This window comes from Lissotriton helveticus, chromosome 8, assembly GCF_964261635.1.
Source record: "Lissotriton helveticus chromosome 8, aLisHel1.1, whole genome shotgun sequence".
Lineage (NCBI taxonomy): Eukaryota > Metazoa > Chordata > Amphibia > Caudata > Salamandridae > Lissotriton > Lissotriton helveticus.
In genome coordinates, this window is record NC_136069.1 from 1,329,900,109 (window position 1) to 1,329,925,844 (window position 25,736).

The window sequence follows — 25,736 nt, forward strand, 5'->3', positions numbered from 1 at the left end:
TTGAAATACTCATGCCTATTGTTTCCATAGTCTCATATCCTGCAAGTGTCTGGAGAGTCAATCAACTACTTAGTTTGATCTGCTGGAAAGATGTTCCTCAGTCATTGATAACTTGTTTCTAGCCAAAAATGCCAGAAACTTTTGGCCAGATCTCCCAAGGTTTTTGTTCATGTTCCCATGTCTTCAGTTGGTGATGTATCTCACTGCTTAAAGATTGTCCATGTCCAGCATGACACAACATGATGCTCTATCTTTGGCCAACACTGAAGTGCGTAGGAACCAGCCAGGAATTTAAGGCAGTTGATTTGTAGCTTTAGTATTTGATCTTACCATTTTTCACCGGTAGATGGCACCCCACATCTGTCCCTTTATTTACATCTGCTGGCTTCTGATTTGATGATTAAATCAGTATTGGCACCAAAGATTGCCCTTCCATTCCATGCCTCCATGTATGCTAATCACCATCGTATTGCCTCCTTGGGTTCTCAAAACTGGGTAACCGACTCTTTAAATTTGAAGCTGTTTTGAAGATGATGGGGTTTCAACCCCTGCAATGGTCGGAAGGGCAAGGGATCATTGGGTAAGATCACTTGTAAGGATGACTATGGTAGACCCACCAGGCAGGCAATCTGACAATGGTTTTGATCAGGTTTTGTTTAGTTCCTGTCTGATTTTGACTACCTTTTTCGTTGTCAGGATGAGGTCGGTCTCCTTGGACTCTGACAGATCTGAGGAGCATGATATTCTGAGTAGGGATAAAGAGGGACTTTGCTGTGTTGATGGATGCCTGACCTAACAGATGTATTGTTGTCTGAAGGTTCCTTGTGGGATTGATTGGGAATTGATCCATAATCAGTATGTCATCCATGTACAGAACAATGTGCATCCCTCTGGATCTGAGATGCTCCAGCGCCGGCTTTAGGACCTTCATAAAACCCCAAGATCCCTCGGACAGCTGAATTGGAGAGCCTTTTATTTGTTGACCGGATTGTTCCAAATGAATTTCAGGAACCTGTGATTGAGGTAAAATATGTCAATGGTTAGTCTAAGTTGACTATCCAGTCGCGTTGTCTCAGGATAACCCTCGAAAGATATATGACATCCATTTTATAATGCCATTCATTTAATTGTCTGAGATTTGACAGCCATTGACCACTGTCCCTTTGTTTATAACTACGAAAAGGTTGCTGACAAACCCCTTGGGGTGAAGTGTTGTCTAGTTTGTTTTCTTCCTCTGAAGTTCCCCCACCTCATGGTTTGAGGTGTATGCCCTGTAAAGCAAAGCAAAAAGGATGATGAAGCTGTTTTTTCGTGGGGACCCATGATACTCTGTTGTAACCTCTAACTGATTGTAATAACCCAAGCATCTGATGCGGGTTATTACCAATTGTGTATGAACCCTTCTAGTCCTTCTTACAGTTGAGAAGAAGGGGTAATACTCTGTTAAGACTGCCTTTTGAGTAATTTCCACGGAAACCTCCTCTCGAGCCCCCAGTGTCTTGATGTGCATCTCGATGAAAAGAAGCCTCAGAAGCAGAATCGGGCCTCCCATTGTCCTTGCTTAAAACATTGTCCTCCTATAGGGAGGCAACAGGTCGAGCTTCAGATTTTGCATGGTTGCTAGTTTGGTGTCTACCTTTATTAACAGGGACCTTCGCCTTTCAGTAGAAAGTGTGCAGTTGGTGTTGGGCAGGAAAATTATGCCCTTTGTACCCATCCATAAAGTATATCCGTGGAAATGAAAAGGGCAGATTCTTTAGCTTCTTTGGCCATGTCCTAAATCTTATTTAAATCTCCAGCCAGATCGAGAAATTCATCCTGGCAAGACTGCCAGGAAAGATGCCCCTCTTAGGGTCCTGCACAAATTTTGACTGGGCTTGGCCATTTTTGATCAGTTTCTTGTGTGTGTATACTACCTTCCCCCTTCAGAGTGAGGTGAGAACATTATGCCCTCAGGCAGTTATGAACATCATTGTCAAGACGCTTCCTTAGGCAGCTTACTACATTATTGTCCCACTTAACCTGCTGGTGCCCACTTGGTGAAGCATGGGTCCAGTATGTCATCTGTATCCAATATATTCAAACTGAACGTGATTTCTTTTGTGCTGTTTTCTTTCCAGTTGGAAAGGGGTCCAGTGGGGGCACTATGCACAGAGGGCATATTCTCATCCGAATCTCCTAGGGAGTCAACCCTGTCTAAAGGGTCTAAGGTTGGAGGTGGTTTCTGAATGGTGGTGAGTGTCCCGAGGACTGGCCTTCTGGGTCTTTGAGAGAGTAATAGGTTAGTCCGGAGGGGAACACGTTATGGAAAGGAAATTGTTTTTTTAGCTGTTCAGAGACCTCTATATCCAGGCCCTGGTCAGATTTCCTCCTTTACTCGACTTAGCCGGGCAAACCTCTGGATAGGTCACTGAGTTTCTTGGATCCACAAGGGTCTCAAAAGATCTTCCCTCCTAAGGAATGGCTCATGGCAGTCCTTTGCGAGCTTCAGAGCTTTTCTCTGAAGGGAAGTCTTCAAAGCTGGCTATTTATATAGTGTACCAAATGTAGGGGTACATCATGCACATAGTCTAGAGGTCCCTTATTGATTTACCGGGTGTACTTCAATAATCCCAAGTGCTCTTCTAGTGGGAGGTTGAGCAAGCAGTTTAGGCTTATCGGAGGGGAGTGTTGATCATTTGTTGTGCACATTCAAAAAAATCTGGGACAAATGTAGAAAAATAGATTTTTATATACTTTTAGTCACCAAGATCATATGGATCCGGTAAGTACTTTCGGAAATAGGATTCTTACAGTAAAACTTTAACCTGCTCAAATAATGGTTTTGAGGCCTGAGCGTCGATCACAAAAATTGTTATCCTATGGGAGAAACATACACTGCATTGAAATGCTTGCAAATGGATTTCAGGGTTCTTCTCCAGGGCTTAGGGGCCAAGGTCCAAGAAACCACCAGCAGTTAGTGAGTCTGTGTGCAGAGGTGCTGGTCGCTTTGGTAGCCTCGAGCGCTACCCAGTAAAGTCAACTGAGAAGTACCTGCAAAAAGAAAAGCTGCAAGTGGGGACTGGGACCCAGTCCGGCAGAACCCAAAGTGGGGCTTGGCTCTTGAGGGTGTCTGAAGCATGAAGACAGTCATTTTATTTGGATCCATGCTGGGGGGCTCTGGTGCACCAATGCTTTGCCAGTGGGTTGCTCAAGTCCGAGGCTCTCACTTGGTTTTGGTGACCTGGAAAGGGGTGGGGCACTGCAGGGACACTCTGTGTTGGCTTTGATGATCCTGACGTACCTCGTTAGTTGGTCGGTGTCTGTTGGTGGTGTCTGGACTGGACATGCAACAATTTTCAAAATTAGAGAGAAGGGTCCTACTCACCAAAGAGCAGGGCGCCGGAAATAGACACTTCTGTCAAAAATAAGATCCCTTTGGGCTCCTTAAGGCATACCACCATACAGATCTAACATACACTCACAACCCTATCACCAATGTTGAATGGAAACCAAAAAATGCAGTATAAATGCTATACTATATCTTTATTAAGACCTTTATCGGTTCAAATTTTATACAGGAAGTTAAAAAACATATGCATCATCCAAACACATAAGATTAAAATTATGTCATACATAGACATCTGGGAGAATTTAAACGAGCAGTAAAAACATCAACAACCTGATGAGTCCAGTAAGCACCCCAAAATTAATAAAACACTTAAATTGATGACCCTGGTTCAATGCTTAATAGCGTACTTTCCTCCTCATTGAACCCAATAGAATTTGGATGCGTTCCGCACACAAATCGACACGTTTCGGTGGTATAGTGTGATAGACCACCTTCTTCAGGCTTGAATATACAGTGCAGTCTCTCCCAACATATTCATCGAGGAAATTGTCAAAGTATGGAGATATATATCTTCCCCTATGGCGGCTTCCTTCTCAGGCAGGCCTCTCCATACAGAATACAAGTACGGTGCGGATACGTCCTCCCTTGTTATCATCTGCTGTCACTGATTTTGTCAAGGTAAATCAATCGTATGTATAAACAGCGGACAGAATTTTCACTACTTGTACTTGCTTAAAACCTCCGTTAAGGCGTGGCAACAGGAGCTATGGCATTTAAAATGAGTCAGTCTTTCGAGTGTCCACTTCTGGTGGCATACCTTAGCGGGTGCTTAGCCTGATCGGGTAACATGCCTAGTGAATAGCTAATTTTCTCACATACTCTGGTGCCAAATGGACCACAAGTCAGGGGCTGGCATTCTCCAGGTCTGGAGGAAGCCTGAGTCTCATATCAAAGGCGGCAGAGGCTTTGAAGCCTCTGGCCTAGGTATGCTAATTCACTAGACAGCCGGCTGGAGGAGGTGTGATCACCTTCCTCCGGAGCATGCATTGTTCTGACCTCAGAGAGCATTGGCTCTCCCGAGCAGGGAGTCAAACTCGTGTGTATTGGCAGGCTGGAAGAGTTCAGTCACTCAACACACCAAAAGACTAGTAGGATTCAGGGGCACCTCTAAGGTGTACTCTGGGTGCATTTTATAATAAGTCTAGTACTGGCATCCGTACAGATTTATTAAGACTAAGTTTTGATACAAAGCACCATTATTTTTAGTCAATTAATTCTGTAGCTTGTTTACTTTTAATGACAAGTGGCCAGTAGCTATGCTTAAGATGGCTTCCTGATCACTTGCAATGTTGTGGAAATGGAACAAGATGTCACAGGAGCATATCTGCTCATGTAGATATGTCCTCACATATAATTAGGGCTCACTGTTTGTTGTATTTTTCTTTAACATTTCTGTCTATTTATTCATATTTAATTTTTCATAATTTTATCTGTATTCATCCTCATTTTATTTTATCGCAAGATAAAAAAGACGCTACAGCTTTTATTTTTCGCCACTTATTTAAATAGGCAATGCATGCTTGGTTGTTATAGGTTTAGATAGACTTATGTAGATGGGTAAATGGGTCACTGCTTTTAACAAAGATCATTTTGTTACTTGCCGTTAATAAATTGCAATTCTTCTTATACAGTACAGTGAGCTATGAAGGACCTTGTAACCCTCTGTCTTATGTAACACATCCTACACATTGATTTACATTTATTGCCAATGTATAATGTGTGATGTAAAGCGCTCTGACATCCTGCATTGGGATGAGTAGCACTATAAAACATAATAGCGGTATTTAAAATATTTGTGTTAATTCTGGGACAGACCAACACATCTGACATTCCTACAGTGCATTCATCTCTTGGATCCAGGGACTGAACAAACTCAAAAGCATGCCTCTCTAGTACCTGTGAAGTGATAAGCTGTGTGCACTTTTTCCCCTCTATTGCTTTTCAGTGAGCTCCCCCCCTTCCCCCCTTCCCTCCCTTCCCTTCCTTCCCCCCCTTCCCTCCCTTCCCCCCTTCCCCCCATACCCCCCTATCCCCCCTTTCCCCCCCCCCCTTGCACACGGCCAGGCTCTTCTTCTTGCAGACAGCAACAAAGTTAAACATCTTTAAATGGAATAAACTCTGCATTCGCACGTGCAGACAAGCTATCCTTGCATCAATGAATCCGGACAACTCAATGCTCAATATCCGGTTCACCAAGTTCATGGCAAGAGCAGCAAGAAGATTTATAATCAGAGAGAGAGACAGCAACTAAACAAAGGTCAACAATAAAAAGGACCAACTCCTCTGTTCCATCAAGTAGCAGTTGACCATGGCCTCTTTCTTTACACAGATGATCTCTTGACCTCTTGTGAGTCCCAGGTCCATTAAACCATCATATGTAGGGTCTCCACCATATTAATGGACCCGCGCCCCCAGTAGTATCAACCATTTATTCTCAATGGCTATGGTTTTGTTCTGTGACCTTAGCAGATGTTTAACCATAAGAAACAACAGCGGCCCCCAACTGTTTTTCTAAGTACTCATTATGAAGTTGTACAACTTAGATTAAGTTAATTTTTTTTACTAACAAAAATAGATTGCGAGGTCCTTTTTAATTATTTATAGATTAACTTTATTTTTTAATTCACTGTGATGATACAAACGGACTAAAACAGACATTCATAGGAAGATTCTTAAAGTAAAAATAATATTTTTTTGAGATTAGACGTGTTTTTTGTACCATGTGTAAATACTTTAGTAATACTGATACACGTTTTTATTATCAATGATGCATGTTTACCATTGTAATGATTTTTGTTATTCAAACAAAGTTTCTATTCTAAACATATTTATTGGCATTTTTCTCTTTCTATTTATAAATGCAGACCCCAAAAAATAAGGGAGCCTTAAATATAATGCACTGTGCCTTAGGGCTCCAAGGCCTGCTGTAGGGATGACTTGCGTATAGTATGTGCAGTGTGCATGGGCATAGCACACGGAGAATGTGCCATATCTTGTTTTTAAATATGGCTTGACTAATTTCACGCATCCTGCAATGGCAAGTGCAGGTTTTGTGTGGGTCTCTTTGGGTGGCACAAGACCTGCTGTAGCCCATAGGGACCCTCTTTAGTACCCATGCCCAGGGTACCAGAGGTACCATTTACTAGACTGACCGGGGCGCTAAAGTCTTTGCCAATTGGGTTACAGTTAGACATTTATCTTGTTTTAAGTGAAACAGCACGGACACTGGGAGCCTGGTTACCAGGGACCTAGTTCACTTTTAGTCAAAGTATGAGTACTAGGGCAAAAAGTGGGTGTGACCATGTCAAAAATGGCACTTTTCAGCAGTATTGCAATGCCAAGTTAATACGGACCCTGTGGGGCGTATAACTTCAAGCTGCTGAGTTTCGGAAGGTTCCGGCGGCTGCACTTGAAGACATTACTCCGTAAGGAAAAGAGGTAGAGAGCACGGCTGCATGTCAAGAAGGAAATTACTATGCCACCTGTTTCCCATGCCCCCTTCTGTTCGTAGGACTGAACCACGAGCACACTGCTCATATTTTAAGACTAGCTGCTTAAGGAGCACGCGGAATGCTCAGACTGTGTCTGAAACATAGGAAAACAACTTGTTAGTGCGGCTACAATAGATCAGCAATAAAGCTGTATCACTTAGTTAAAACACAATTGCAGAGAGTCCTGCTATGCTGCTGGAGCAGTGAAAAAAGAGGGGCTCTAGGGAGTGACCTACTCAGTTGAAAAGGAGGGTTATACTATAGTTGAGCAATAAGATGTTTTTGACCGAGACATGGTGGGGAGAGTTCTCGAACCCCGATGTGGCGATGGCAATTCCGCCGGAGTATAACATCTTCAGGAAGGACAGGGTTAAGGGCAGGGGCGGAGGTGTCGCACTGGTGGTAAAGAAGGGCACGGTTTGCACCGTCTTGCAGACGGAGGATATCCGTGGCTCGGAGTCGCTTGCTTTTTCTATCATGCTAGCGCCGCACCATTCAGTGAAAGGACTCCTGGTCTATCGACCACCAGGCCCGCCCGGTACGTTCTTTGCTGATCTCGATTCGGTGCTGCTGGGACTGGCCCTGAGAGCAGAGCACTGCATAGTAGTGGGGGACTTTAACATCCGGATGGACGATCCGTCTGACCCCGCTGCTATAAAGCTTTCTGACACCGTGACTCCGCTACTTGAAGGGGCCGACTCATGCTAAGGGGCACACGCTGGATCAGGTCTTTTCCACTTCACCTTTGGTGGTGAAAGAGATTCTTCCGGTCTTGTGGTCGGATCACTGCCTCGCCAAATTTTCTATCAGTGGCATTGTCAGGTCGTCCATCCCTGTCCCTCAGCAACGGGTAGGTGCTGCCAGAGCTTTTAATAGAGTGACCCCTGAGATGTTAGCTCAGGCCGCTGTGGATCACCCCTGTCCTCTTGTCGGGGACCTGGAGAGAGACTTGGAGTCCCTGCAGGAGTGGCTTGTGGATAGGCTTGATGATCTGGCCCCGGTGCTGCCTCCCCGCTTAACATCAAGGCGGGTCTCGGCCCCTTGGTTTACTGCTGCACTGCGGGCTACGCGGCAGCAGTGCAAGGTAGCCGAAAGGGCCTGGCGGGCACATTATGACAGTGAGGATAGGTTTGCCTTTAAACTCGTGGTGAATGCCTACCATCGGGATATCCGCCTCGCAAAGAAAATCTATCTTGCGGGTAGAATTGGCGCAGCCTCGAACTCTAGTAGGGAGATCTTTACTATTGTGAGAGAATTTATTTCTCCTCGGACCGTCACGTCGGATGAGGTGCCCCTAGAGTCCTGGGCGGCGGATCTTGCCTGTTTTTTTACGGCCAAGATAAAGCTTATACAGGACTCTTTTCCATCGGGAGCGCCTGAGGAAACATCGACTACTCCCGCGGCTGGCCTTTCCCCTCCCGTTTGGCAGGGCGCCGTCTTGGCCGAGTTTCCATCTTTGCCGGCCTCTGCCTCCTTAGCACTTATGGGCAATTTAAAATCGGGGTCGCCACTTGACCCATGCCCAGCTAAGCTCTTGGGTAAGTTGGCGGAGGTGGTTAACCCACTGGCGAACCCTCTTCTCAATCTTTCGTTGAGTCTGGGAGTGGTTCCGCCAGGATGGAAGCAGGCAATGTTCATCCCGCTGCTAAAAAAACCGGGGCTCGACCCGAAGGTCCCAGCCAATCATAGACCGATTTCGCTGTTGCCGGCCCTCGTTAAAATCCTGGAGAAGCACGTCCAGTCGGTGCTCTCCAATTTCTTGGAGTCTCATGAGATCTTGCATGACTCCCAGTCTGGCTTCCGTACAAATCGTAGCACCGAAACCGCGCTCCTTGAGGTTTCTGAAACCATCAAGGGAGTGTTGGATACCGGGGGTAAAGTCATGCTGGTGTTGTTGGACCTGTCGGCGGCTTTTGACACCGTCCCCCATGATGGCCTTCTCGCAAGACTCTGAGATTGGCCTGCGGGGGACGGTGCTCAAATGGTTTTCATCCTTTCTTGCCGACCGCCGGCAGACGATCTGGACGCCGCCTGACACCGCTGTGATGCCGCCTTTGGGAGTCGGGGTCCCTCAGGGCTCTATTTTGAGCCCGACCCTCTTTAACATCTTTCTGACCCCCTTGGCGGCGGTCGTGGAGTCTTTCGGTGTCCGGATCGTGTCATATGCCGACGACACCCAGCTCCTCTTCTCTTGCGAGAGAGGGGCCGACTTTGACGGGGAGAGTATCCGGAATTGCCTTGGGGCGGTGTTTGCATGGTTCCAACTGCACAGCCTCAAGTGCAATTCCGATAAGTCTGAGGTACTCTTTTTCGGGTGCGATACGGAGCCTAGCTGGCAGGCCTGGTGGCCCATTGACATGTTCCCTCCGTCCGGTTCTTCCCCTATGGTTAAGAACTTGGGGGTTAAGATGGATGGGGGACTGTCAATGAAAGCCCAGATTTTTGGGGTGACGGGCACCTGCTTCGGTCTTTTAAAAATGCTGCGGAGGTTCCTGCCTCTTTTGTCGGAGGAGCATAGGAGGCTGACAGTGCAGGCCCTGATAGGCTCCAGGTTGGATTACGCCAACATTCTTTACCTGGGCCTACCTGAGTACCTGCTGCAGCGGCTTCAGGTTGCGCAGAACGCGGCGGCCAGGGCCATTTTTGGTCTAAACAGACGCGCCAGCGCCTCCGGGCTTATGAGGACTTTGCACTGGCTACCGATCCGTAAACGGATCGCTTTTAAAGCCATGATATTGGCCTATAAGGCACTCCACGCAGTAGGAGCAAAACATCTCCAAAAGAGAGTGGTCTTTTACCAGCCGGGCCGCTCTCTGCGGTCTGAATCGTTGCTTATGGCGGCCGTCCCTCGTATTAAGAGAGCTCGCTTGGGCGGCCGCTCTTTCAGTCTGCTGGCCCCACAGATGTGGAATTCGCTTCCACTCTTACTTCGGGGAGCGACCAGTCTTTTGGACTTTAGGAGAGGTCTTAAAACCTGGTTGTTTACCCAGTAGGCCTCCCTAGTCGCTCTTCCTTGTTCTCTGTGTGTGTGGTGTTTTCTTTTTTAATTGTGTTATGTTATTCTGAACCTGTTCCCCTTACTCAAAGCGCCGGGACACTCTTTTTGAGTATCCGTTGCGCTATATAAAAAACATAAATAACATAACATAACATAACGTAGGATTTCTGGAGGAAGTTAATTTATTTACTGTTGACGTAGTTTTACTTGGCTGTTCGAGAAGGAATGTGTCTAATCCTAATCCTAGTCGTCAAACAGAATCCAGTGAAATTGACCATCACGGACAATTGTGAATACACATAAATAGCTTTGCCTTCGATTGTTTACACTTAATTCTGTGAGGTTGGCATGCTGGAATTCTACCGCCAGTGTTGCAGGATTTCTTTGCCATTTAAATAAGAGTTGCCAGTTTAGCCCGAACCCCTGTAGAATTGCAACGCTCCCTAACTAGATACCATTGTTTTATGGCACAGTTAGATCTTAGAATAAACATCAATAAAACCTTTGTTATGTCTATTGGACCCAGACCTAAGAAGACTAGGGAGATTTTTATTGAAAATACTAAATTAGAGAATACCAAGACCTATCCCTACCTGGGTGTACTAATAGAGGATACATGCTCCTGGAAGCAGGCTATTGAAACCAGAAAATTACTCTTCATTAGGGTGACAATAGCATTGGTTAAGTTCACTCAAAGGTTAGGGGAAAAAGCCCCCTTTGGAATTGATTAACATCTGTAGGGCAAAATGCGTAACCATAGCGACCTATGGAGCGGGAGTGTGGGGTTCTCTTCCAGGGGATCCTCATCAATAGTCATAAGCATTAGAATATTTCCGCCCATGCGCGGGCCCCCGCAAACACTAAATTATGTGCCCCACACATACATATATATATATATATATATATATATATATATATATATATATATATATATATATATATATATATATATATATATATATATATATATATATATATATATACAATTGCAGCCTCATAAATATCAGCGCTGAATATGCAGTAAAGAATTTCCAACATACAAGAAAGAAATGCATTAGAAACATGAGAAACAGCCAAGCTTGTTTAGAAACTGTTTTAATGCTCAGAAATTCTCATAAACCACTGAAAGCATAGAAAGCTCCCAGGCTGCATTGCACATACCCAGTCTAAAAAGACTGAACAGCTACCCTATAGCTGCATAGCAGTAAACTGACACTGTGCCTTTAAGGCACTCCTGACTCCCAGCTTCCCATCATGCCTCAGGGGAGACAATTAGGTTAGTTGTTCTTTCCGGCTCCTTCTAGAAGGATCCTGGCAACACAGCTCCACTCTTTTTCTGATTTCTGTCAGAAAATTCATTCTTTTTCACAACTTTTATTACTAACTTCGACGTCTTTTGACTCTAGAAGTCAGTAGCTGTCCTTTTTTGGCAGTTTAGGGTTTTTCTAGCTTTGGAAATGCCTTCTCTTTTTGACTCTTGTCCCTCTTGTGGGAAAAAGAAGGCCAAGTCAGACTCGCATGAGGTCTGTATTCTCTGTCTTCCTGAGGATCATGATCCCAAGACCTGTCCTCTTTGTCAGACCCTTACCAGCAGGACTTTGAAGGAAAGGGCGAGGGTTCGCCTATATGGTCTGGCAAGTCAATCTAGAGGTAGGTCCCCTGTGAAGACGGGATCCAAGAGGCCTAGATCCACTTCTAGGCACACGTGTTCGCGTCCCTCTGCTTCAGCGTCTGGCTCGGCGCTGAGAAAAGACCTTCAAGAGGGATATTCGTCGAAGAAAAGGCCGTCGACGGCGGGCTCGCCGTCTAAAAAAAGACTCGTCGAAGATTCGGGATTCTCCACCGCCGTCAACTGGGCGACGATCGGTGTCGACGGACAAGTCTCCTCCGCGGTCGTCAACCCGGCGACGATCGGCGTCGATCATCGCAGTCCCACCAGCGATTGACGCAGAGTGCACGGACCCCTCCGCCGTCGCCTTCACAGCGGCGACCGGCGTCGAGGCGTGGGACTCCAGCGTCGTCTCGACGGCGCTCAGTGTCGGGGGATAGAAGAACCCCTCTGCAGCCTGCTAGAACGTCCAGGAGGCGTTCGACGGACAGACGTCGTTTGACGTCGAGGGAGCGTTCACCAGCTCACCGCAGGTCGCCATCCTGGCGACGCTCAACGTCGAGCAGGCGGCGGGATCATCGACAGCACGGATCGCCGTCGAGAGCACGCTCGACGTCGAGACACGGCTCGGCGAGGTCGAGAGAGGCTTCAGTGGTGATTGTAACGGAGTCAGCTTCGCGCCACTAGTCTTCCAGAAGCAGATCTGCCTACCGGAAAGTGCCTGCAGGCGCCCGAAAATCTCCCTCAAGATCCAAAGAGGTCCAGACGGCTGCTAGGTTGTCCCCGAGATGGCAATTACCGTTGAGTCACTGGCGGGACTCTGGCGCTACCAAACACATGCAGGAGTGTGCCAGCTCAGTGCATCGTTCACTTCTCCAGAGGCTGGTTGAGGAGGCAGACAGGGAAAGTCCTCCCAGACGCACATCTCCTGAGAGAAGGGTCGTGAGATCACGTTCTCCGAGGCGAGAGGAGCGCGTCGGAAGGTCGCAGGAGCGAAGGCGCATAAGCGAAGGCGCATAAGCGAAGGAGACCTTCTACCTCCTCTTCTTCATCCACCCGCTCCTCAAGGAGGAATTACTCTCCCACGCTATGGGACAGACGAATTTCCAGGGTCTCTCCCATAGATGATATAAACACCTATCATGATGTCCTGCAGAGAGGTGCCAAGAAATTCAATATCGAGATGTCAGTCCCGCAAGTCACGACTACGGTGATTTTCGAGACTTTCCACCAGAAAACGGCATCTGGACCTCTGCTTCCGTTAGTCCCGGTGATCTTGGACCCCGTTCTGGACACTTTTCTGACGCCAGCGAGACTAGAAGCAGTGCCAGTGCGTCTCCTCAAGAAGTACAAACCGGCTTCACGGATCCAGTCTTTGTCAGAACGGATCCACCTGCAGACTCCGTGATTGTGGCGGCTGCCAAAAAGACTCATGCGGTGTCAGCCTCTTCTTCTGTGCCACCTGACAAAGAGAGCAGATCCCAAGACTCGTGGGGTCATAGAGCCTGTACATCTGCAGCCTCCTCTCTTGGTTTCCAGCGCGGCTGCGCTGCTTGGCCGTTATGATAGAGCTCTCTGGGACTCTATGGAGCGTTTTAAAACCAAGCTTCCCAAAGATCAAAAGGGTTTCGATGAGATTGTCACGGAGGGTTCCCTGGTGGCTAATCAGATGATTAGTACGGCAGCGGATGGTGCGGTACTATCTGCCCATTCCTACGCTCATGGAGTATGCGCCAGTAGGTCGGCCTGGCTAAGATTCACAGGCCTGAAACCTGATGCACTGTGAAGGTATACACCCAGGCTATCTTAACAACAAGACACTAGCTATGCGCATGCACAAACTATTACCAACGAAGAGAGTATAAACTATAACACAAACAATGAAATTGATATCAAAACCAGTTTGTTTTAATTAAAAGAGGATTCATTTTTACAATAAAATTTTGTAAACATGATGAATTGATACAAAAAAGTGATATTCTTTACATATAAAACATATAAGTTAAAAACATTGAAAGGACAATAATATGTGTCCTATCTACTGTTGCTGTGGCTGTAGTATGTCAGTCAACGCGTTTCGACACGTCGTGGTGTCTTCATCAGGACAATTATATTTTCAGCCAATTTATCTAAAAGGAACAGGACAGTTTTAGTTCTCATTTTTACTTAAAACAGTGTTATCGTTCATACTCTCATCATGTCTATTTATGGTCACATAGAAAAATCCCGATGCAATTATTAATTTCATTTTTGGTAACATAGAAAATTTCAGTGCAATTATTAATTTCATTTGGGCTATTATACCCATATAACGTCTCTTTATACATAGCTTAGTGTCAACAAGGTTTATTATTTCACGGAGGTACCTAAAGATAAGCAGGCATAGACAACATTATTTTTATCACATTCTATTGGGTACATCACATACAGTTCTATAGTCATTGCCATACATCGAATTTCATGCCTATATTCTATTATAGATCATCAGTTTCTTATCCTTCTATCTAGAGTGAGATCATAAATATAGAAAATGAAAGGAAAGAATGAAAATTGCAGAGATGCACAAGTTCAGTCATATTTTCAGTGTGACTGGAGATTCTCGCAGGGCACACCTACCTGTGGTAAAGATCTATATTATTCTTTATTACTTTATACGCGCTCCTATGTTCCCTAACATTACATTAAATTTTTGCATTTACATGTCTATTCGTATCATATTGTGGCATTCCATTTTCTTTTCTTTTACCTGGTTAGACTTTTTTTTAAAAAGTCTTTTAATTCTTCCTTTTGGGACAGGATAAGTGAGGCACCTTTATTTCTAATATGGCATGTGAAACCTGGAAAAGACATAATTTACATCTCTTAATACTCACATTTTTGACGTTTTATCATGATGAAGTTAGGCGCCTGATTAACATAATTGCCATGCCCTATTAGTATGATATCACATACCTTTGGTTTAGAATTTCACTGCTCCCTTCTCACTTAACGTATTTTCAATTCTTTATGGATTTTCTTAGTTCAGAAGTCCCCTTGTGCACTATTAAAAAATCATCATAACTAAACGTTACAACCTAGCGTGAAGTCTTTTTAGGTCAAGTCATTGTGGATTTACGGGTATTCTATCTCTCACCGTTCTCGGGAAAGCCTTCCGAGTATAACAGTCACACGCTTGGAGCCGGTAACTGATGCCGGTGAGGGTTTCCAGACAACCGCGGGCGGAACCGATGTTTGCACGTGGCTCTAAAAGGAGATAAATAGCACTTGTGACTATTCTGTACTTCTTTTAAAAAATCCTATCTCTGCTGTATCGACAATAGGGCGCCGCAAATTCCTACCTTTTAAAATCTTTTTCTGAGGAGACCACCGTTCAGTCTTTCATTCCTGCAGGGAGACTGTCGCAGGGTGAATCGGTCTTTTTTTTAAAACCGCGGGAAGCAGCGATTAGCGTCACGGGGCGCGTACTTCTACCAAGACTCGATTTTCTTAATCTTTGCTGGAGTCTACGGAAGTTAAACGATAGTATTGTTGGTGTACACACTACCAAAACTATCAACTTGATAAAAAAGAGGGCCAAGGGGGTTTTTATGTTCTTACCTGTGTGGCGCTCTGTCGTAATAATCGCATCGGAAAACGGCAGCTCTTGTGAAAACGGAGGGATTTGTAACCAGCAATGTCATTGGTATTTCTACTCTGTTTTCCTGACATCATGTCTCTGACACTCCTAAGATTCACAGGCCTGAAACCTGATGCACAACAGAGGATCCTCAGCCTTCCCTTTTCTGGTTCTCCTCTCTTCGGAGCTCATGCAGAAGAAGAGATGACGCGGATGAAAACAGAGTTGGACACTGTTAAAGCGGTTGGTTTAGAGAAGAAGAAAGAATTCAAACGCCGCTACAAGTCTAATCAACGCAAGGGGCCTCAACAGAGGGTTCAAACCCCTCAGTGGTCCCAAGGCAAGACCCAGAACAAACCTCAGTTTTGAGGAGGGAAGTCTAACCGAGTTAGAGGTCACCAACAGTCCTCTGCCACGACGAGAGGTGGCAAGTCATGAACATTGTCTTCCTCTGCCGCACTTACGCTTCCTTCCACTGGAGTGGGTATCTCAACATCTAGCAGAGTGGGTCAGCATCGCAAAAGATCGTTGGGTGCTGAATATACTAAGGAATGGATACGCACTTCGTTTCCGTGTGTGCCCACAGGACATTCCACCGAAAAAGTTGCGACCTCATCAGTTGCCCCTGCTTCGAAAAGAGGTGAGAGCTCTTCTTCAGAAGCATGCGATAGAAGAGGTTCCTCCTTCACAAAGAGGAGTTTACTCCAGGTACTTTCTTGTCCCCAAAAAAGATCAGGAGGGCAAGTTTCGACCTATTCTGGATCTTCGAATTCTAAACAAGTTTATAATCAAGGAGAAGTTTTGCATGTTGGCCCTTCACCAAATATGTCCACATCTTCAAGTCGGAGATTGGATGTGTTCGGTGGACCTCCAAGATGCGTACTTCCACATCGCCATTGCAAAGCACCACCGCAAGTACCTGAGGTTTGTGGTCGGCCGCAAACACTACCAGTTCAAGATTCTGCCCTTCGGCCTCAAGTCAGCGCCGAGAGTCTTCACCTAGTGTATGGCGGTGGTGGCAGCTTTCCTACACAAAAAAGGTCTCTTCTTCTATCCATATCTGGACGACTGGCTGCTCAAAGGTCCATCTCCACAGCAAGTGACTCACGACCTTCAGACATGCCTGCGGCACCTGCACAAACTTGGCCTCCATGTCAACAAGGACAAGTCAGTGCAGACTCCCATTCAGAGCATCCACTATCTTGGCTCCGTTCTGGACACAAGCGTGGGAAGAGTGTATCCTTCGGAGGAGAGACTGTCCTCAATGCGGCAGACATGCAAGCTTCTGCTCCAAGTACAGTGCCAGACGGTCCGGCAGGTGGCATCTCTTCTAGGATCCATGGCGTCGTGCATTTTCCTCATCCCCCACGCCAGACTGTGGATGCGTCCCTTGCAGCAGTCTCAGGAGGATCAGTGGGATCAGGCTACAGGTCGTTGGGAGGATCGAATATCTCTCTCCCAGTCGGCGAGATCCTCCATTTCCTGGTGGATTCAACAACGCAATCTGATGGTGGAGTTCCTTTTCATCAGCCCCTCCCTGTACAATCCATAGTAACAGACGCGTCTCTCCAAGGCTGGGGGGCGCACATGGGGCGCCTCCAGATACATGGGCGGTGGTCTACCAAGGAGCTGACTTACCACATCAACATGCTGGAGCTTCGAGCGGTCCATTTAGCTCTGAAAGCTTTTCTGCCTGCCATAGAATCAGATTCGGTGCTGGTCCAGACCGACAACACGACGACCATGTTCTACCTGAACAAACAGGGCGGAACCAGACCGTGTCCCCTCTCCCTGGAGTCGCAGGCGATCTGGCACTGGCTGCTCGCCAGGAACCTCACAGTGGTGGCAGTGCACCTGCTAGGCGAGCTAAACATCAAAGCAGACGCACTCAGCAGGCACTTCGAAGACCAACCAGACTGGGTGCTGCACGACGAGGTGGTGGCAAACCTTTCCATCGGTGGGGTTGTCCGGAAATAGACCTTTTTGCAGACGACGTAAACGCAAAATGCCACGCCTTCGCGTCCAGATTCCATCGTCCAGGGACACGCGGGAATGCACTTTTGATGGACTGATCAGGGACCTTTGCTTACGCTTTTCCTCATCTGTCCCTGGTCCCGAAGGTGGTGTCCAAGCTCTTCAGATCAGACATGACCAGGATCCTGGTAGCTCCGGATTGGCCGCGGCAATGGTGGTACCCGGACCTTCTTCATCTGTCAGTACTTCCACACAGGAGGTTGCCCTGCAGGCCGGACCTTCTGTCCAAGATGGGGGGGGAGGATTCTTCATCCCAACCTTCCCTCCCTGAACTTAACAGCATGGCTCCTGAGGTCCTCCAATACGGACATTTGAATCTGCCTCCTGATTGTATGCATATATTGAGAGAAGCCTAAAGGCCCTCCACAAGAACGTCTAACACGTTTAAGTGGAAGAGGTTTTTTCTTCGGTGTAGGGAATGTGACCTGATTCCGACCAAGGGCCAGGAGGATGTTATTCTCCCTTACCTCCTACACTTAGCAAGATCTGGTCTTAAGTATGCTTCCATCAGAGTGCATTTGTCTGCCATTACGGCCTATAGGAAGTCTCCTACGCAGCCTTCTCTTTTCCAGATGCAAGTGGTTAAGGACTTCTTACAGGGGTTAAAGAAAGTTTACCCCCCTGTTCGAAGCCCTTCTCCTCCTTGGGAGCCTAATTTGGTATTGTCCAAACTGATGGGTCCCCCGTTTGAACCAATACATCGGGCTTCCCTACAACATTTATCCTGGCAGGCCGCCTTTCTGATTGCCATTACATCGGCTCGCAGAGTCAGCGAGATCCAGGCACTGTGTACCAATGAGCCTTACACTGTGTTCCATCACAACAGAGTAGTGCTAAGGGCCCATCCTTCTTTTCTCCCTAAGGTGATGTCTGATTTTCACATCAATCATTCCATTTCCCTACCGTCTTTCTTTCCTAATCCTGCATCCCCAGCTGAACAGGCTCTTCACTCTCTAGACCTCAAGAGAGTACTTAAGTTTTACCTTAGCAGTACTAAATGTATAAGAAAGACAGACCAGTTATTTGTCAACTATGGCGCCATGAGAACAGGTTTTCCTGCAGCGAAAAGATCCAGTTCTAGATGGATTGTATCCTGTATCACCTTGGCTTACCAGCTGGCGAAAAGGCCCTTACCTTTACCTCCCAAAGTGCATTCCACCAGGGGGAAAGCGGCCACAGTGGCTTTCTTGCATGATGTCCCTATGTGTGAAATTTGCAAGGCTGCGACTTGGAAATCCGTTCATACCTTCACGAGGCACTACTGCCTAGAATCTGATTCCAGGGCTGATGCTCAAGTAGGCCAAGCCTCTTTGAGACACCTGTTTGGATAGGGCTCTATCCTACCTTGAGTTTTTTACCCTAGCATTCTTCTGTTTTTTCATGTATTTTCCTTTGCCCGCAGGGAGATGAGGTGAGGCTCGCTATTCTATTCTAATACTTATGACTATTGATGAGGATCCCCTGGAAGAGAAGGATAAGTTACTTACCTGTAATCCTAGTTCTCTTCCAGGGGTATCCTCATCAAAGTCATAAGCAACCCTCCCGCCTCCCCGGGCAAAGGATTGCTATTTGTTTGGAGATATTGTTAGCCTATGTTCCATGGTTTATTCAGTCTCCGCAAAGAACAACTGACCTGTCTCCCCTGAGGCATGATGGGAAGCTGGGAGTCAGGAGTGCCTTAAAGGCACAGTGTCAGTTTATTGCTATGCAGCTACAGGTTAGCTGTTCAGTCTTTTTAGACTGGGTATTTGCAATGCAGCCTGTGAGCTTTCTATGCTTTCAGTGGTTTGAGAATTTCTACTGTTTTCTGAGCATTGAAACATTTTCTAAACAAGCTTTGCTGTTGTTTCTTATGTTTCTAATGCATTTCTTTCTTGTATGTTGGAAATTCTTTACTGCATATTCAGCTCTGATATTTATGAGGCTGCAATTGCTTATTTGTATATATATATATATATATATATATATATATATATATATATATATATATATATATGCTTATATATATATGGTTATATATGTGTGGCACACATAATTTAGTGTTTCCGGGGTCCCGCGCATGGGCGGGAATATTCTAATGCTTATGACTTTGATGAGGATACCCCTGGAAGAGAACTAGGATTACAGGTAAGTAACTAATCCTTACAGCGGGGTTGAAGCCCTCTAGAAGGGAGAGAATAACTTCCTGAGGTTTTGCCTTGTGGTGTCTTGCACTACCTCTACATATAGTTGTCACATGGAACTTGGCCTGCCATATCTTACCGACATCGTCAAACTTCACCCAATCCTCATGTGGCACCGTATATGGTCTTTCAACAAAACCACATTTAGCCAAGCACTTTTGCAAGATTGCCTCTCTCTAGAATACAGACACAGGATAGGTTGGCTGGTATATATCAAAGATTTTTTAAACGACTTCGGTTTGATAAGGTATTACCACTCTCCTATATCAATCTCAGAAATCCCTAGAAAGGGCTTAAAAAAAATTGTGCCAAACCCATTTAGAACAACTACGAGGCGTCCAAACCGACTGTCCAGCATATTTTAACAATTCAAACAACTTTGAAAATGCAGCCTTACCTAATGTTTGATTTGAGCGGTTTCGAAAAATTCATGTTAACCCGTTGTAGACTGAACTTATTCTACTGTTTGGTGTCCTTTCCAAAAATAAACGATTGGTCAGCCTCTTTGATGCCATGTCCTTGTGATGATATCTCCCCTCAATCATCAATCCATGTAGTTCTCTTTTGTACGTTTTATAATGAACCCAGACAACTTTGGTTTATCCCTTTACTAAGAATCCTGGCCTTAAGAAGATGTCGCCCAGCTTACCTCGCTCTGCAATTTCTGGAAGACCCTAGCTTTGCAAAAAATATAGCCCGATTTCTGAAGTTTTGTATAAGGCATAGGCCAAATTTAGGCTAGGATATGCAACCTATTTAATGTAATAATTTCAAAATTTTAAATAGGACAGTTGCGCATTCTGTGTTCACAAGCGCTTGGACTATCCTGTACCATTTGTTGTGCTGCTACTATATGGTAACCTTTTAACTTGGAACTGTTTTTTATGTGACCTTTTATTCAAACATTTTTGATGTAAATGTTATTTGTACTTTTATGGTGTTTACACATTTAAATACCGAATAAAGGATATTTAGATTTGATTTGAGTTGCCAGTTTACTTCAGCTTTAATAAATGTGCCCCATTATGAGCAAACTAATTTTAAATGTTTGGCAAGCACTAAGTGTTCAATTAAAATGTCTGTCTGTTTTTTTGTATCGTAAGCCTGTATTTTTATTTTTTCCAGAATTCTTTTTTTTTTACAGATTTTTCTGCTGTATTCATTTATTGTCCTTCATTCACCTCCATTTATGTACATCTAACTTTTCTTTCTTTAGCCAAAGTTAAACATTCTTGGTTTTCATATATTAATCACCCATTCTTATTACCAGCCAACGTGCTTTTTGTTCTTGGGGAACTACTCTAATTAAGAGAGCAAGAGAATATGCGGCTTGTGTTGAAACACCAAGAATGTTCTATGCTAGGAGTGTCAGATGCTGAAAATACAATTAAGTGCACAGTCCTTTTGTAGGTGAATGGAACCAGTTTTAAATGGGTTTCAGCCTTTAGTCTGGAAAATTTCAGAAACTCTGCTGCAGAGACTTATTCCATCCACATGCAAGTACTATTTAAGCTGAAAGTTAGTTTACAGCATTGGGTTTATTTGTGTGTAAAAAGATAATTGGATTTTTTCTAGTGTAAAAGATGCTCATTTTTATTTTAGTTGGCCATAAATGCAAATATTTTTGCTATCTTTTTTTCATGCCTCAGTTATTAAATTCTTCCTACCTAGTCTGAGGTGGAAGGTGGTGGGACTTTGCCAACTGACAACTTGCAATTTTAGAAGTTATCAATATGATTGAAGCTTTCAAAATTTTGTTTTCACAGAATACTGCCTTTCTATATGGCCTTGGTTTGGTCTACTTCCATTACAATGCATTTCAGTGGTAAGTTTGCCCAAGAACTTAGTTAATTTGTTTAGTATTAATATTTCTTATCCTTGTCAATTTGCTTAACAAACTGATTGCATGCATATTGAATACAGTGCAGTTTTCTATTTAACAATCTCAAAGAAAATGTAAAGTGCTATAGAACAATTTTCTTTTGTTGCGTAAACTGAGTCTCTGGCTCAGCTCTACAAGGTTTGCTTTCCCACCCACTGGTGACATGAGTGAACTTAGTTGAATGCACCAAACTTTAATGTGAGAGATAGGTTTTTGTAGTCCCGCAGAACTTCATCCAGTACATAGTTGAAATGGCATCAATGTTTGTGTTACTAACAGTCCCTAAACACTGATCCAGGGACTCTGTAGTGATCAGAAACAAACCTTTTTCACTCTTTTCAATCACACACACAAGATACGCTAAGAAAAAGACACTAAAAGGTGTTCTTATTTCAACAGGTGCACCCTGTTCCTCAACACATCTAAAATCACCGCACAGAATGCGAGTAAAACAGCAGAATCGCGAAAATAAATAGTTTCTCACAGTGTGTGGCAAAAATACCTACTATGTCTTACCTTCTTCTTGAATTGGAAAACCGTAATAGACAGTATAAGTTACATATCTTTAATTTACCAGAAGACATGGAAGGTAACAATTGAAGGTTAATTTGCTACCTGGCCTCCTACATCATGTGGCCAATCATAAGTAGTAGGCCCAGTGGACTGCAAAGATGTATCAGACGACCAAATCTTGCTACTATCCAAGACGTTCAAGCTGAAGAACTCAACACCTTTGAGGAATCTGCAGTGCGAAAAGAAGCACTAAGCAATAAAGCCATGGAACTTGTGCCTCTTGAGACCCAAATAACAGTTCGTCAAGAAACTCCTGTCTACAATGATGTAGCATCTGACTATACTAATATGACAAGAGATCCAGTAGCTCCAGTGATTTCAAGTAATCTGGATGCAATACCTACAATTGACAGAACTGCCTCTGGCTATTTCATTAACTTTGATACATTTTCCGAGGATCCCAGTGAGCCTGAAACGACGCCAGCAAATAAAACTTTTAAAGAACAAGCAACAGAACTTTTTCATCAACTTGAAAAAACTTATCTGGTTTCAAAATGGGTTGAACTTTGGATTGTGCTAGGCGTACTTTTTCTCCTACTTTGGCAAATTCTTCTATTAAGTTTGGGAATGCTGATAAATGGAAGATTTAGTAAAATGGACACAGCAAGTAAAAACATCAACTTACTCCTCAAGCCACACAGATCATCTAATCGTGAACAAAGACTTGACATCAGTGAACATCACAGCCATTCCTATACCTGGTGGTATAGCTTGGGGAGAACTGTTTATGACATCTTTGGCCCTGCAGAGTTGTTGAAGATTCCACATAAATTCAAGGTTTCCTTGAGTGACTTTTTCTCCCAGCACATTTTCTGATGATTGGGACTTTGAGACTGTTAAAAATATGATGTCAGACTTGGAGAGGTCTGCAAAATTTACAAAACATGAATACTTAGAATGTTCATCAGATTATGAACAAATGTAGTGTTAAAATCACCAAGGTCATCATTATTTGCACAAATCTGCAAACCCTAGAAATGTTTATACTTTCAATCCATGGGAACACTGTCCAACGCTACCAAAGGGTAGCTCAAAAACATTCTATAAAAAATGTCCACACTTCTCAGGTTTTAATGTCTCAAATGCAGAAACATTTTACTTTAAAAATGTTAATAAGACAGCAATGAAAAGTATGTTGACTAATACGAAGCAAAATTATTCTGCCGCCTTTTATACCCAGCTGTCCTCATTAGGTTTTGACTTTTGGAGTGACAACATTGAAACAAAAACAAAAGACTGGGAATTGCAGGGAATAGAAGCTTTATTTCGAGCCTGCTTTATCTCTGAACAAATAATGTTTTTGAACGACACTGTGCAACAGACATCCTGTCTTGGTTTAGCCAAGATAAAAGATTTGAACAAACAGTCTATACCTGCACCTACACCTGATAGTAAAAACACTTCAGAAGGAGAGGTCGACGTAAAAACAATTTCACTTAAAAACTGAACTTATCCTGATTGGAAGAAATGGTTAATCTGGCCCACAGATACAAACAACTGTCAAGATAGATTCCTGAATAAGACACAAGGGTGTGCATTCACTAGGTCAGATCCAAGATATGTCCCGAGACAACATCCAGGAATAGTAACAACATACCGTGTAGGAAAACTGTGAATTGACTGGCTACAAAAATCCTCTCTAACAAAGGTAAAACAACACTTACCTTTATTTAAAGATGGCGTTGATTTAAGTCACTTCTTACAAGGTCCTGCGAAACGGCGTCATAAACGTTTTATATATGCTGGTATATATGCCACTTATAATGAAGCTTGGAAAGCAACACAAGCAGAGACTGCAGAACGAATATGAGAAATTGATTGTATTTACAGAAATCTCTCTCTGTAGTTGACAATGGGTTAATGACTGTCATCCAGAATTTATTTTTTGGACAGCATAGTATCCTCTGCCATTGACATAATGGAATAGGACTTGCTCATGCTACAGCATGGACAGTCACAATTGCGTTCTATGTTTTTAGGCTGGACGTTACAAAATCTTCGTTCTGGATATGTGGCATGGCGTCTAATCAACACCATGTCATTGTTTTCTGTATTTAACCTTACAGATAAACAAATCACTCTGGCACAAAGAGGAGCAGACTATATGGTGCTGAGCATTGAGAAACTGGAAAGATTACCATTAACTGTTTCGGAAAAACCTGCAACAGTGTGGCTAATACACGGAACAATCACTCTGCCTGTCACAATTTGCTATTTTCAGTATTGTTTGAAACATATAACAGCTTGCGTGTATGAAAGGTTGGGTAAAGAATACATTAAGTCAACCTGGGAATTACCATATACACACAGATGTTGGAGTGGGGGAAAAGAAGTATTTCTTAGTGGTACAAACTGCAAAAGCGCACTAAGCGGTACACTTTTGGGTATTAATTTTATCTGCGACCAACTTATCCTACCACCTGCAAGGTTCTCCAGCTGCAGTGATAGATCCAATTTTTAAGCAGCTTTCTAACGGAAGCTATATTATGTTGAATTATCACAGCTGCTGTGGCATGTTGCCAGGAATAGCCTATCTCGTAACGGTCAGCCAGGATCACTTGTTGTATCCAAGTATTGTTTCCTAATAAGACAGACGGGGAGTCGCCGCTATGGCCTTCACCGAACATCTCTTCTATACGAATTGATACTTTAAGCAGAATGAAAGGCCTGCCTCTCATTTTGGGACTGGTAGCAAGAATACTATTCTTGTTCCTTCTGCTCCGGTATGGCAAGTCCGGTCACCAGCGACACCCAGATTACCATAGAGAACACTCTCCTGGCAATGAAGTGGCGTGAGCGCATGATACAGATTCTACGTGGTTTCTATCATTCCGACCAATCTGGCAAGATTGCATCTTACCTGTTCTACGATGCCTGCTATGTGGAGAAGAAACGGTGTTGGACATCTAACACGCCCATCAGTCCTGCCAAAGGATGTTGATATTTTGATTGGTTCAGTAACGGCCCATGCATTGTGTTGTCCCCAGTGGCTGCCAATCCTGATGACAGCATTCATTGAGGTCTCACAGATGCAATCTGCTGACGGTGAGATACGTGGATCGACAGGCACACAGGTACCATCACCATTGAACATTGCTAATACGGCTGACAGCGATGCTTCACATTTTTGTGCAATCGTTCTACTTAACGAAGTGGTCCAACTTTCACCTACTGTGGTAGACTAATTCTTTAACAGCTTAGAAGATTTGATGTTTTCTCCAAACAACGAGAATGACTTTTGAAGTTTGCACACAGCGTTCTATTGGACTCTGCATTCGACCTTCACTTTTTCAAAACAAAACCTCTAACTTTAGAACTCTATTTTTTTACGATTGAACTTTTATCCAAATTTGAACTCTTTTTTGGCACAAAGTAATCTGCTTAAAGTAGAACTATTCGTAGAGAACAAGAATTCTTTGAATACTTCCACAAGCCAATATTTGACCTTGTCCACAACCAAAACAATTTATAACTTCTGTCATGAATGGTCTCGACTCTTTTCTTCTGCATTTAAGAGCCATTTCATAAATGTACTTTCATGATTCATTTGGAGAGCATTTCCAATGTCCTACTATATGCTTTGATTGACAATATTGCTTTTAAAATATGTGCAGCAAAAATGCTCATTTTCGTGTGCAACCATTTCGAATGCATTTTTTGTATTTTGGGTGGGGTTTTACACATCATGCTTTAGATCTGTTTTAAATGCTTAGAATTTAGTAATGTCGAACATAATAAAGTGGAGTGGGTGTTGCATGGCTGTGAGAAAGTGTAATCTTTCTTGCCTTGGTATGCCCCCACTTTTTTCTGAACTGCGGATGTGCTTGACTGAGTGTGCCCTGGGTCCCTGCCAATCAGGTACCCAGGGCCTGTGTTCCTTCCCTTAAGAGAAAAGCTATGCTGAAACAAAATACCTAATTGGCACCTCTGGCCACCTGTCAGTCCCTAGTAAATGGTAC

At 44.2% G+C, this 25,736-nt stretch overlaps 1 protein-coding gene across 2 annotated transcripts in view; it reads left to right on the top strand.

Annotated features, from left to right (window-relative positions):
* Positions 1-25,736, top strand: part of KDM6A (lysine demethylase 6A) — a 1,083,812-nt gene that overhangs the window by 245,247 nt on the left and 812,829 nt on the right. For both annotated transcript variants that reach the window (XM_078658310.1, XM_078658311.1), the window contains exon 5: positions 21,089-21,147. In XM_078658310.1, coding sequence (XP_078514436.1) covers positions 21,089-21,147 — 59 coding nt within the window. The remainder of the gene's footprint in view (positions 1-21,088; positions 21,148-25,736) is intronic.